Source organism: Rhinatrema bivittatum, chromosome 3 (genome assembly GCF_901001135.1).
Source record: "Rhinatrema bivittatum chromosome 3, aRhiBiv1.1, whole genome shotgun sequence".
NCBI lineage: Eukaryota > Metazoa > Chordata > Amphibia > Gymnophiona > Rhinatrematidae > Rhinatrema > Rhinatrema bivittatum.
In genome coordinates, this window is record NC_042617.1 from 261758307 (window position 1) to 261773022 (window position 14716).

Consider the following 14716-nt stretch of genomic DNA (forward strand, 5'->3'; position numbering starts at 1 on the left):
CCCTGGCCATCCATTGATTTGCACACCTGCTGCACTACCTCTCGGGCTTTTGATACCATTCTTTCGCTGCCTCAGCCCTTGAAGTATACTTAAGGAGTTTTATGGCTACTCTTTTCACTATATTGCTCTGTTTCAACCATTTTAGTTTAAATAATGGCCAGCACCACCAATGTCGTCACTGCTCAAAACCAGTATTGATATTTTAGGGTGTTTCCTCCACTGCTTTGGCTGTATATGAGATTCTTTGCAAATACCCTTCCCCTCATAAGAACATAAGAAATTGCCATGCTGGGTCAGACCAAGGGTCCATCAAGCCCAGCATCCTGTTTCCAACAGAGGCCAAAACCAGGCCACAAGAACCTTGCAATTACCCAAACACTAAGAAGAACCCATGCTACTGATGAAATTAATAGCATTGGCTATTCCCTAAGTATAATTGATTAATAGCCATTAATGGACTTCTCCTCCAAGAATTTATCCAAACCTTTTTTGAACCCAGCTACACTAACTGCTCTAACCATATCCTCTGGCAACAAATTCCAGAGCTTTATTGTGCGTTGAGTGAAAAAGAATTTTCTCCGATTAGTCTTAAATGTGCTACTTGCTAACTTCATGGAATGCCCCCTAGTCCTTCTATTATTTGAAAGTGTAAATAACCGAGTCACATCTACTCATTCAAGACCTCTCATGATCTTAAAGACCTCTATCATATCCCCCCCCAGCCGTCTCTTCTCCAAGCTGAACAGCCCTAACCTCTTCAGCCTTTCCTCATAGGGGAGCTGTTCCATCCCCTTTATCATTTTGGTTGCCCTTCTCTGTACCTTCTCCATCGCAACTATATCTTTTTTGAGATGCGGCAACCAGAATTGTACACAGTATTCAAGATGCGGACTCACCATGGAGCGATACAGAGGCATTATGACATTTTCCGTTCTATTAAACATTCCCTTCCTAATAATTCCTAACATTCTATTTGCTTTTTTGACTGCTGCAGCACACTGAGCTGACGATTTTAAAGTATTATCCACTATGATGCCTAGATCTTTTTCCTGGGTGGTAGCTCCTAATATGGAACCTAACATCGTGTAACTACAGCAAGGGTTATGTCCAGATCATTTATATATATATTGAAAAGCACCAGTCCAAGTACAGATCCCTGAGGCACTCCACTGTGTACCCTTTTCCACTGAGAAAATTGACCATTTAATCCTACTCTCTGTTTCCTGTCTTTTATGTTGAATCAATTTTTATTAACTTTTCACATAAAACACTTAGTTTCCTGTCTTTTAACCAGTTTGTAATCCACGAAAGGACATCGCCTCCTATCCCATGACTTTTTAGTTTTCGTAGAAGCCTCTTATGAGGGACTTTGTCAAACGCCTTCTAAAAATCCCAATACACTACATCTACCGGTTCACCTTTATCCACATGTTTATTAACCCCTTCAAAAAAATGAAGCAGATTTGTTAGGCAAGACTTCCCTTGGGTAAATCCATGTTGACTGTGTCCCATTAAATCATGTCTTTCTATATGCTGTACAATTTTGATCTTGAGAATAGTTTCCACTATTTTTCCCGGCACTGAAGTCAGGCTCACTGGTCTATAGTTACCCGGATTGCCCCTGGAGCCTTTTTTAAATATTGGGGTTACATTGGCCACCCTCCAGTCTTCAGGTACAATGGATGATTTTAATGATAGGTAACAAATTTTAACTAATAGATCAGAAATTTCATTTTTTAGTTCCTTCAGAACCCTAGGATGCATACCATCCGGTCCAGGTGATTTGCTACTCTTTAGTTTGTCAATCTGGCCTACTACATCTTCCAGGTTCACAGTGATTTCGTTCAGTTCGTCTGACTCATCACCCCTGAAAACCATCTCTGGAACTGGTATCTCCCCAGCATCCTCATTAGTAAACACGGAGGCAAAGCAGTCATTTAGTCTTTCTGCAATGGCCTTATCTTCCCTAAGAGCCCCTTTAACCCCCATCTGGCACTTGTTAATTCTTGCAGTTGCCCGGGCCATCCATTGGTTTACACAGGCCTTACACATCCATTTATCTTTATTGGTTTCATGCTCTCTTGGACATTTTCTTCAAACACTATTCCCTTACATTTCTTATGACTATTGGTGTCATCCTGCATTTAGCCTTATATGGATTATACCACAGCAAGGGCTGCAAAAATGCAGTACCCAGAACCACCAGAATTGCACTTCTCCATGATTACTGCTTCTGAGGTAATTGGGCAGTATTTGCAAATACTGTTTCAGAAGAAGAATATTGTTCTGGATTTTCTGACTCACAGGACATTAAACAGCTAGTGGCTAAAGAGCATTTGGTGCCTCTAGTATGTAGCATCATAGCATCCAATGAAGATGAACTCCAAGCTCGAACAGCCAACTCCTTTGGAAAAATTTTCAGGCTTCTTCCAGGTTGCCTAGGACTTTGTACCAGTTTTGTTGGTGCCCTTTGCCCCTCATTTGGATCCTTGGGGTGCTCTTGCCACTCTGGCAGGCTGCTTTACACCTCTCATGATTCTTTGAGATCTTCTTGCCACTTTTTCACTTGCTTTCACCCTCTATTCCTGCCTTGGGGGATTTTCTGCCCCTTGTGGTGCTGTGTTTTCCCCTTCATGGTGCCTTTAGATATTCATGTCACACTTGGTAACCATTTTGCCTTTCTTATACAGTCTTGGGTGGTTCATGCCACAGTTGTTGGTGTCCTTGGCTCACTTTTGAAACTTTTGAGCTCTGGACAGTTTTGCTGCTGTTTCACTCCTCTCATGGTACCTTGGAGAACTCCTTCTATTGCTGGTACCCATTTGCCCCTTTACGGGTGTCTTAGGATTTTCTTGCCACTTTTGTTGCCATATTGACATAGTCTTGATACATTGGCATGTCTTCACCTGTCTAATGATGTCTACCCAGTAGATTCATTACAAATGATTAGAAAATCCCAATCTCAGAGCCCAAAATAGGCCGCATTGCTTCCCCCATTGACTATAATGGGAAACAAATGGATGAATAAAACTAACAAACAAATATTTTTCGTTTGAAACTAATGAAACAATAGAGGTGCCCTATGAAATGAATGAACAAACCAAACGTTTTTCTTCTGCACATTCCTAACATAAATGTTCATATTCACACATGCTCCTTCTCAATTACACACTCCCTCCTCTCTCTCACAAACACATTCATACTCATTCCATCTCTCTCATGCTCCCTCCCTCTCACACAAAAACATACTCCTCCTTTCTCACTCACACTTGTATTCCTCCTCTCTCAATCATGTTCACATATATATACACTCGACTCCAACATGCTCACAGAAACTCAAACATTCCCCCACCTCATTCACACAAGCTTCTTCTCTCTTTCTCACTCATACTCCCTCACGCACACACAGACACACACTCAATTTCTCTCTCATATCTGCAGCCCCAGGTATTTCTACGGTTCAGCTGCTAGCAGTATGTGTCTGCTGGCGAAACCTGGATACCTGGGCTCTCTTCTATACTTTGGCTGCCAGTGAGATAGGCTCCACTGAAAATTCTAGGGCTTGGTGCTAGCAAAATTTGCCAGTGGAAGTACCGGTCCTGATAGTATGGCATTAAACACAGGATTCCTGGGCTGGGACTGGGGGGGGGGGAGGGAGGGAGGGAGATGGTGGATGCCCCAGGTGTCAAGCCAACAGTCCAGAAATAGCAGGCTTGATTTTATCTATGGGCAAAGCAGGAGGCCCACTGTTTGAGTACACAAGTTTCTGCCCTGATAACTGCATTGTCCTATGCCCCAATCTCAGCAGCAGAGAACAGCACACTCTGCTTCCTGCTCTGACCCCGCCCCTCCCAGGCAGCATGTAAGGATCAGGATTGGTGAGGGCGGTGTGCAGCCTAGAGCAGACACAGCACAGTGCAAAGCAACAAGCTCTCTATTTCCTTATCAAGCCCCTCAACTCCTCCTGTTCCCCCTTTCCCCTCCTGTCTGGAGAGAACAGAAAAGGGAAGTGGAAGATGGCGTAGATACAAAGAATGCAGTTTTTCTCTTCATATTCTATTTTTAATTTATGATCCCTTATTCTGTATTTGGTGAGGGTCTGTGTTCTGTGTATGTGACCGAGGTGAAGTATTCATCTAGAGGCAGAATTTATAAATTTGCGCAAGCGCGAACAAAAGTACGCAGGATTTTATAAGATACACACGTATCTTATAAAATCCGGGGTCGGCGCGCGCAAGGGGGTGCACAATTGTGCAACCTGCGCGCGCTGAGCCCGGCGCGCGCTGCCTGTTCCCTCCGAGGCCGCTCAGAAATTGGAGCGGCCTCGAAGGGAACTTTCCACGCCCCCGCACCTTCCCCCTTACCTAACCCACTCCCCCGGCCCTATCTAAACCCCCCCCCCTACCTTTTGTTGGCAGATTTACGCCGGCTGAAAGCAGATGTAAATCTGCGCGCGCCAGCGGGCTGCTGGCGCGCCATCACCCAACCCAGGGGCTGGTCCGGAGGCCTCGACCACGCCCCCGGGCTGGCGCTACGCCCCCTGGTCCCGCCCCGAACCGCCTCTAACCCCGGACACGCCCCTCCCCCGCCCCTTTTACGAAGCCCCAGGACTTACACGCGTCCCGGGGCTGTGCGCGCGCTGGCGGTCTATGCAAAATAGGCGTGCGAGGGCCCTGCGTGCGTAAATCTGACCGGATTTACGCGCGCAAGGCATTTAAAATCTGGCCCTCAGTGCATAGGTTTTGTGTAGGCATCTCTAGTAGTTCAGCTTGTTCTGTTTTCCCATTAGAAAGTGCATTGGTGTTTTAGGGCCTGATAAAATATTTGCAATGTTGTCTTTTTATTTAGTATTGTTGCTGTTTGAATTCTGAAAGTAAGTTCCTTCTTGGTATAGCAAGTTTCCTAAATAGGTTCTGAATAACTTTTTGCGAGGTTTTGTGTTACTTCACCAAGGTAGGGATTTACTGTTACTGAAGTGACAACATAATCAGAATGTTTTTCCTATGGTGAGTAGTAAGGGGATAATTCCAGTTCGGCCCAACCATTTATCTCAAAGAGTAGCTTCACCCAATGTAATATGAATTTTCTTTAATCATAGATGTCACAAATATCAGACACTGAGGCATGATTTCTAATACATATTGCTTGTTTGACATAGTTTTATGTTTATTTTTATTGTTTACGTTTATATATAAGCTACTTAGCATGGTTGTTCTATTATAAGTGTAAATAAAAACGTATAATAAATAAATAAAAATATGTTTCAGAAATTATGTCACCATGTCTGATGAATGTCATCTATGAATTTTGGAGACGGACTACAAAAATACCACCCAAGAAATACCTAAATTTATCAATTAAAAAATATCACACTATATTGGTTGAAAGTAATTTCTGAGATGGCTGGCTGGGCTGAACTGGAATGTTTATTATTTACAATGTTTAATATTTAAAAGTATGATGTCTAATTATGTGATTTACATGACTGTCCTCGTAAGGGTTGATGAAAGATCATAATGATTGTTGAGTTTAATTAATTCTTAAGGGAGAGCCTATGGCCCTGACAATTAATTGTGGGATGGGATGCACAAGGCTGAAGGACTTAGGGAAATGGCCTGGGAGGATCCTTAAGATGAATAAGATTGTGTGGGAGTAGGATTGGGACTGACTCAGAGTCTGTGGGCACATGATGGCTCACAGACCCCATGCTGATTTCATTTTGAGTTTCTGCAGCTATGGGAACTGCTGCTGCTGCTGCTACAATACACATATCTACAGCATTGCAGCCTGAGGAACATAAGGAGGAGGAGAAAGAAATACAGAGAGGGGTTGTGGTTGTCACTGGACAGGGATGTAAAATGGAGAGCCAAAGAAGGGACTGCTGCTAGTCAGGCTGTTGAGAGGCAGAGGGAGAAAGGGCTGTAGCTGTTGGGCAGAAGGGTGGGGGAGGGGTGGTTGCTGTTGCTGGGCAAAGGGCTGTGGGAAAGAGAGGGCTGCTGCTGGGCAAGGGGTGGGATCATAGAGAGAGACTTCTGGGCAGGGGATGGGATCATAGAGAGGGACTGCTGGGCAAGGGGTGGGATCATAGAGAGGGGCTGCTGGGATCATAGAGAGAGGCTTCTGGGCAGGGGATGGGATCACAGAGAGGGGCTTCTGGACAGGGGGTAGGATCATAGAGAGGGCTTCTGGGCAGGGGATGGGATCATAGACAGGGGCTTCTGGGCAGGGGTGGAATCACAGAGAGGGGCTTCTGGGCAGGGAGTGGGATCATAGAGAGGGGCTTCTGGGCAGGTGATGGGATCATAGAGAGGGACTGCTGGGCAAGGGGTGGGATCATAGAGAGGGGCTTCTGGGCAGGGGATGGGGGTTGCTAATATTCAGGAGGAGGTTACTGCTGCTGGGAAGGGGTAAAAAGAAGACAGGAGAGAAGCTGCTAGTCTTGGGATAGGTGGTAAAAAGGAGATGCTGCTGGGCAAGGGATAGGACAGAGATGCTGGACAGAAGGGAAGACAAAGGGGTATTGCACTTCCTGGCCACTGCCATCAGAAGGACAGCCATTCCTTTGCTGCCAAAGAACAGAATGTTGTGCTGGAGTAGCCATTGGCAATTTGGGGATAGGGGACGGGGGGTGGGGGGAAGTAATTCTATTCGCCTCAGGTGAAAAAAAAAATCCGATCTCGGCACTTGGTCTGATGGTTCATCGGCAGTGCTGCGCATTACTCTGCAGAGGACTTAGGTTCTATTCCCAGGCCAGGACTCTGCTGGCTGGGCCAATAAGGCTGGGGAAGCTGTGGAGATACAATTCACAGTCCCTGGAGGAAGAGAGTCCTAAGAAAACACCTAGTGGCCAGACCGAAGGCCTACAATCGCAGGTTTCTGGAAGGTGCCCTGATACCCAACTCCTGGCAAGGACTGCTGCTGCCATGACTGCCCTAACTGAATTGGGAGAGGGTACAAAATAGGGGGAATAAGCCTACTAATTGCAAATGAAGGCTCGGTGTTCAGATCCAAGCCCTGGCTTCAGCTGAGCTGAAAGCCCAAAAGAGCAATAGGAAACTGCCAGGCAAAAAAAAAGTATTCCTTTCATCATCACTGAGAAGTAAGGAAATCAATTTCTCCAACTATGCCTGAAGAGCAAACCTTTTCCAGCTTAGAACTGTCAAAGTAAAATCTAACTTGAGAGACAAAGTTTAAAAAAATGTTATAATGCTCAAACTTTCTTGGTTTACTTTATGAAAACAAAAAAAAAATCACTCTGAAACATGCTTGTAAATTATTTATACTTTGCAAGTCCTACAATAAAAAGGTTCTGAAAAGATGTCTGCCTTCTGTTAGAATGAATGGATTTTATACAAATTAACTTTATAGATTAATTCTTTTCTTCTTGCAGCAACAGAGTATGAGAAATAGATGAAAAAAAGTAAAGTTACTTTGAGATGAACACAATGAGGTCATAGCTCTATCTATGGTAAAAAAAAATAAAAATATATATATATATAAATAAAATAAAAAATATAGATCAGAAGAGCTACTGCTGCAGAACTTGGAGTATACTTACATTTCATCACTGCCTGAATTTCATAGACTGGCGATAGAATCAACATCCCTTCAAATATCTTGGGAAAGGGACTACTGGATTCCCAGGAAGGAGTCAAAACATTGGTAAGTACCACGGTCCTTGTTCTACTCTTTGGGATTTTCCATTCTGTGATTTCAGTCAATGTGTAAATTTGGTCATCTTCACATTCATAAAATTCACCCTGGTGCGACAAGGGCAGAGTGAATGAGTGATGCTGGTCATTTCTGACCACGCCGCAGTTCAAGGACATTATTCCAACCACCTCTTCCACAGAGTTGAACATGATCCGCTCGCCTGAGTTCACAAGCAGGTTTGCCAACTGTATATCCTCCCGGCTGTAGAAACAAGGATGACCAAACCTACTAGGCCCGATATATACTGCTTTTGCGATCTCTTCAATGGAATGATATGGAGTTGTGTCAGCTTTAATCTTAAAAAGACCTAAAAAGAGTATTAATGGTAGGGTTAAAAAAAATTTCACCAAAAAAATGTAGTGTAACACTAACTTACATCTTAATTTGCAGTCAGTCAGCCTGTGCACCTTTAACAAGCTTAAATATGAATACTATGCATTATGCAGTTATGTTTTTATAGCAAGCAATTATATGTAACCACCAGTAAGGTACATTGGAGATTAGCTGCAACAATAAATTTGAAAAACTTGTTAAGTACAAACTATAAGATTTTATTTACATATCAGCTGCATATAATTGCATATAACTATATATGCACTTAAATAGGTAAATGCCCATTTATTTACATAATAAGACTGCAATTAAGACCTTTTAATGTTTCCATACTTGAAAAACAGCACATCCTAAATGTATCCCACAAACACACATGATTTCCTTCTCAATAGTTCTGTAATGCTGATGTAATCAGACTGATCATTTTTATACAATGCAATCTTAGATGGTAACTTTGAAACAGGCACGCGGGCGCATAAGTGGGCACATTTGCCAGTTCGCATCCAGAGGCGCAGCCATTTCATAACATCGCACACATATGCGCGCATGTTATAAAGCAGGCTGACCGCATGCACGATTTTAAGTGGATGCACGCATGTGCACACAAAACCCGCTTCCACCACAAAAGGGGGCGGATTTTAAAAGGGGGCGCACGTCCACACCATTGCCAGTTTTACCAGTTCATTCCCAGTGCTCCCAGTTAAGGCATAGGATTTCCCAACTGTTCTAGTTTAATAGTCTCCCTTTTCCCCTGTTAACCCCGACCCTTAAAACCCGCTGACTAGCCTAGATGTTTTTTAGTTATTACTTGCACGCTATCCGTAGCAGTAGTAAGGTTACGCGGCAGGAGATGCTGGCGTGCACCTGTGTGCATAAGTATTTACGTGCACATCTCTTGATCTTCCCCCTACATGCCCACTCGCTGCCCAGACCATGCCCATGCCCTCCCCCCCCCCCCCCTTTTGTAAACTTTTGACTTGTAAGCGAACTAGGAGATACATCCGTACACAAGGCTGCTTATAAAATCCACTCGGCATGTGCCAGCCCAACTTGCCTGCAATATATCTCCTGGCTTTGGCACGGTCAGGGCTTTTAAAATTCACCTTTTAAGTTTTTCTGCAAATATCATATCTTCTTCAAAAAGCTGTTCTGAAAATCTTTTTGAGGAAGACAGAATGTGTCACAAATTCTCAAGTGCAGAAAATGTTGAGATATTTGTCAAAAAGAAGACTGCATGGGCAAAAATGCTGGAGATTCCAGTGAAATACAGGATTGAATGGCATGACATATTATTACTGTGTATGCATATATGTGTGTGTGCATGCATGTGTGACAGTCTCAGAGGCTGCAGTACCAGTAGAGGCCACAAGTTGTCAGCAAAACAGATTAATCAGAAGCAGCAAAACCAGCAGTGGCCACAGGATGACAATATAACATGTACAACAAGAGAAGAGCCCCTTGCTGTGGACAATCATAGTCTAGTTTTCAAAAGCAAATGTATTATAATAGATTTTTTTTTTTTGGTTAGACCTAGAGTGGTAGTTTTGAAACAGTCCACATAAGAAAGTTGACAAATACAAGCAGAAATTTCCTCAGTTTATAAAGCAAACTTATGTTTGCTTGAAAATTGTCCTACCAAAACTATCTGTACACAATTATACCTGCTAATCTGTGTACAGGAAATTTGCATGCATACTTTTGAAAATCTAAAAGTATACACTAAGGGTCAGATTTTCAAAGCCTACGCCCGTAAAGCCAGGCAGGGTTACGTGCGCCAGGCCTATTTTCAAAAGGCCCAGCGGCGCGCGTAAAGCCCCGGTACGTGCGTATGTCTCAGGGCTCAAAAAAAGGGGCGGGGAGGGGGTGGGGTGTGGATTTAGGTAGGGCTGGGGGGGGGGCGGGTTAGATAAGGGAAGGGAGGGGAAGGTGGGGGGGGAGCAGAAGGAAAGTTCCCTCCGAGGCAGCTCCGATTTGGGAGCGGCCTCAGAGGGAACGGGGAAAGCCATCGGGACTCCCCTAGGGCTCGGCGCGCGCCGTGCTGTGCGCACATGTTATAAAATCGGGCGTAGATTTGTGCGCGCTGGGTTGCGCACACAAATCTACGCCCGCACGTGGCTATTAAAATCCGGCCCAAAGCCCCAACCCCTCTCCACCCCTTCCATTTATTCTTAATAAACGTATGCACATTCAGGACACATGTGTATAAGTTTACTTGTCTTTTGAGAGGGCAATTATATAGATAGCCATTTCCACAGAAATTCATTTAAAAATCACCCTCCCTAATGGTATCACAATCCACAATGATTCCAGTTTGCTCCAAGACTAATATAGCTGCTCTGCTTAGCAAGAAGAGGGAATAAATCTGTGAGGATGCATAATAAATGAAAAGAATCAAAAACCATCTGGGATTTTAGAGCCAGGAGCGATTACAGTGGCAGGACCAGTACTCTGCAATTCAATGCTGGAGGAGTTACGGCTTATGAGAGAGCATAAGCTATTTAGGAATATGCTAAAAACCTGGCTTTTTAAGGAGGCTTATAATGATATCTAAAGGTAAAGAGACAGGGCTGAAGAGTTAATTTAGAGGGCAAGGTCCCTTATTCCTGTTGTATGTTTAATACTATTCTGTATTGGTATTGTATTTTATTTATTAAAAATGTTATGTTTGTAAACCGCCTAGATTGACGATAGGCGGTATAGAAAAAAAAGAGAAAATAAATAAATAAGCACATAAATGGAGTGCGGGAGGATACTCCAATCTATCAGAGCAGATGGGCTAAAAAAGAAGGCAAAATTGTAAACTTCAGTTTACAAGCGTAGAGGAGTCATATTTGAGGACAGGAAAAATATGATCAATATGTTGTGTCTGACATCACATAAGGACAAATTATTATATGAAAAGCATAATCTACTCATTAATTGTAGTTATTAAATAATTCATAAATATTCTATTGAAATTGATATAATTTATTACATATGCGTCTTATCATGAATCATCATATATCATAAAACCATTATATTAACATGTTCAACATAATTTATTATTTTTAATTTTTTACTGTTTTTTTAACATAGTGTGGATACCCATAACAATTCCCAAAAAACATTTTTCATAAATATACATAACACACTATCCCATAAAATGCACTACCCATTCACTCACATCAGTCATACTTTTATTAAAATACCCACCCTATTGCACATTTCCCAAATACCTATTTTACATGTGGAAAGATTACAATATACAATGTCCAAATCAATAATCCCTCATATAATGTTTATATATATGTACAACATCTATATTTCCTTTTAATGTAGATCTTTAATCCTTCAACATGTTGAAGGATTAAACATCGATATTTCCTTTTAATGTAGATCTTTAATCCTTCAACATGTAGTACATATATTGCTTAGATTACTTACCTGGTAATCTTCTTTTCCTTAGTGTAGACAGATGGACTCAGTACGAATGGGATAATATCCGCGTGCTAGCAGTTGGAGACAGATCTGACGTCAGTACGGGGGCGTATATAGCCCCACAGGAAGCGCAGCGACTCAGTAATCTTCCTTGCAAAAGCTGTTATGGATGTGTGTACTGACGCTCAGTGAAAAGTGAAAAGTGAAAACAGGATTCCCCTGACCGATTGACAGTGGCTGGAGACCGCCAGCGTTCCCAACCGGAAAGCGTTGACACCTGGTAGAGTGCACGCTCTCATGTAAACAAAGGCATGGCTTACCTGGAATCGGTGAAACTCATGCACCCAGGCAGCGGGGCGGCATGCTGAGTCCATCTGTCTACACTAAGGAAAAGAAGATTACCAGGTAAGTAATCTAAACATTTCCTGGCGTGTAGCCAGATGGACTCAGTACGAATGGGATGTACAAAAGCTTTACCTCCCACCTGGGCGGGAGGCTGCCTGAGGACCATGCAAAACCGCCCTCGCAAAAGCTGAGTCCTCCCTGGCCTGGATGTCCAGACGGTAGAATCTGGAAAAGGTATGAAGGGAGGACCACGTCGCTGCTTTACAGATGTCTGCCGGAGACAGCATCCGTGATTCAGCCCAAGACGCCGCTTGGGCCCTGGTAGAATGAGCCTTGACCTGTAGAGGCGGAGCCTTCCCAGCCTCCACGTAGGCGGCTCGAACAACTTCTTTAATCCAGCGGGCGATGGTGGGCCGCGAGGCCGCTTCACCTTGCTTCTTCCCGCCGTACAGGACGAACAGATGGTCCGTCTTTCGTAGGTCTTGGGTAAGTTCCAGATACCTGGGCAGCACTCTGCCAATGTAGAGATGGCATAACAAACGACCTTCTTCAGATTTCTGCAAACCCGCCGTGGTAGGCAAGGATATGGTTTAATTAAGATGAAACTGTGAAACCACCTTAGGCAGAAAGGAGGGAACCGTACGAAGGTGGATAGCCTCTGGAGTGATCCTAAGAAAGGGATCACGGCAGGACAGCACCTGTAACTCGGAGATGCGGCGTGCGGAACACACCGCCAGCAAGAATACAATCTTCAAGGTGAGAGAACGAAGAGACAGGCCCCGAAGGGGTCGGAAGGTGGATCCGGCGAGGAAATCCAAAACGAGGTTGAGGTTCCACAAAGGCACAGGCCACTTCAGTGGCGGACGAATATGCTTGACCCCTTGCAGGAAGCGAGAAACATCTGGGTGCTTGGCGATGGTCTTGCCATCCCTCCTGGGACCATAGCAAGACAGCGCAGCCACCTGAACCTTGATGGAGCTGAGGGACAGACCCTTCTGAAGTCCATCCTGCAGGAAATCCAACACAATAGGGATTGTGGTCGCATGTGGATTGGTGCCACGAGTGTCGCATCATGCTTCAAATACTCTCCAAATCCGGATGTATGTGAGGGATGTGGAAAACTTGCGAGCCCGGAGGAGGGTATCAATCACGGGCTCCGAGTAACCCTTCTTCTTCAATCGAGCCCTCTCAAGGGCCATACCGTAAGAGAGAATTGAGCCGGATCCCCGTGAAGAATGGGACCTTGACGTAGAAGGTCCCGGAGAGGAGGCAGGGGAAGGGGCTCCCCTGCCAGTAGCCTTCTCATGTCCGCGTACCAGGGTCTTCTTGGCCAGTCCGGCGCCACGAGAAGACTAGGCCCCGGTGTCTCTGAATCTTGCGGATGACAGCGCCTAGCAGAGGCCACGGAGGAAAGGCGTACAGTAGAGTCCCTGGGGGCCATGGCTGAACCAGGGCATCAATCCCGTGTGAGTATGGGTCGCGCTTGCGGCTGAAGTATTTGGGTACCTGAGCATTGGACTTGTCCGCCAGTAGATCCATGTCCGGAAACCCCCAATGATCCACGATCATTCGGAAGGCTGTCGGTGAGAGCTGCCACTCTCCCGGATTTAGGCTTTCTCTGCTGAGGAAGTCTGCTGTGGTATTGTCCTTCCCGGCAATGTGGACGGCGGAGACGGCCTGAAGATTCGCCTCTGCCCAAGTCATCAGAGGGGTGATCTCCAGAGATACCTGATGGCTTCTGATTCCGCCCTGACGGTTGATGTATGCCACCGTGGTGGCGTTGTCGGACATCACTCTGACCACTCTGTTTTTCAGCCTGTGAGCAAATCGAAGGCATGCCAAGCGGACTGCCCGAGCCTCCAGGCGATTGATGTTCCATGTGGACTCCTCCCCGTTCCATCGCCCCTGCGCGTGGAGTTCTTCGCAATGTGCTCCCCAGCCGCTCAGACTGGCATCCGTGGTGAGCAAGGTCCACGTGGGCGAGGACATCTTCGCTCCCCTGCCCAGGTGGGCGGACTGCAACCACCACCCAGCTGGGTCTGAACTCCGGCCGGCAGAGGAAGGTGCATAGAATAGTCCCGTCGACGGGGGCTCCAGCGAGAGAGCAGGGAATGCTGTAGAGGTCTCATATGGGCCCGCGCCCAGGGCACCACTTCCAGGGTGGATGCCATGAGACCCAGGACCTGCATGTAATCCCAGGCCATGGGTCGACTGGCTCCCATCAGATACTGGAGACGTTGCCGAAGCTTCAACTGTCTCTTGGGCGTAAGACTGACAGTGTCCGCCCGGGTGTCGAACTGTACCCCCAGATACTCTATGGACTGGGAAGGCTGCAGACAGCTCTTGCTGAGGTTGATCACCCAGCCCAAGCTTTCCAGAAGGGCGATCACTCTGTCGGTGGTCCGCAGGCTCTCCTCTCGTGATTTCGCCCTGATCAGCCAGTTGTCTAGGTAGGGATGGACTAGAATCCCTTCCCGTCTGAGTGCCGCCGCAACCACTACCACCACCTTGGTGAAGGTCCGTAGCAACGTTGCCAACCCGAAGGGCAGAGCCCGAAACTGGAAGTGGCGGCCTAGGACCTTGAAGCGTAAGTAGCGCTAATGATCCCGATGGATCGGGATATGCAGGTATGCCTCTGACAGGTCCAATGCCGTGAGGAATTCCCCTGGCTGTATGGTGGCCTTGACGGAGCGTAGAGTTTCCATGCGAAACCGCGGGACGCGCAAGTATTGATTGACGGACTTGAGGTCCAGGACAGGCCGAAAGGTACCCCCTTTCTTGGGTACCATGAAATAGATGGAATAATGACCAGAATTCACTTCCCAGGCAGGTACAGGGATGATGGCTTTCAAGGACAGGAGCCTCGCCAGTGTAGCTTCCAATGCTGCCGTCTTGTGCGTGGGACAAA

General features: G+C 45.6%; 1 protein-coding gene across 1 annotated transcript in view; it reads right to left on the bottom strand.

Moving 5' to 3' along the window:
* THEMIS (thymocyte selection associated) overlaps positions 1 to 14716 on the bottom strand; it is a 176129-nt gene that overhangs the window by 92505 nt on the left and 68908 nt on the right. The window contains exon 3 of the mRNA XM_029594540.1: positions 7559 to 8020. Within this exon, the coding sequence (XP_029450400.1) occupies positions 7559 to 8020 (462 nt within the window). The remainder of the gene's footprint in view (positions 1 to 7558; positions 8021 to 14716) is intronic.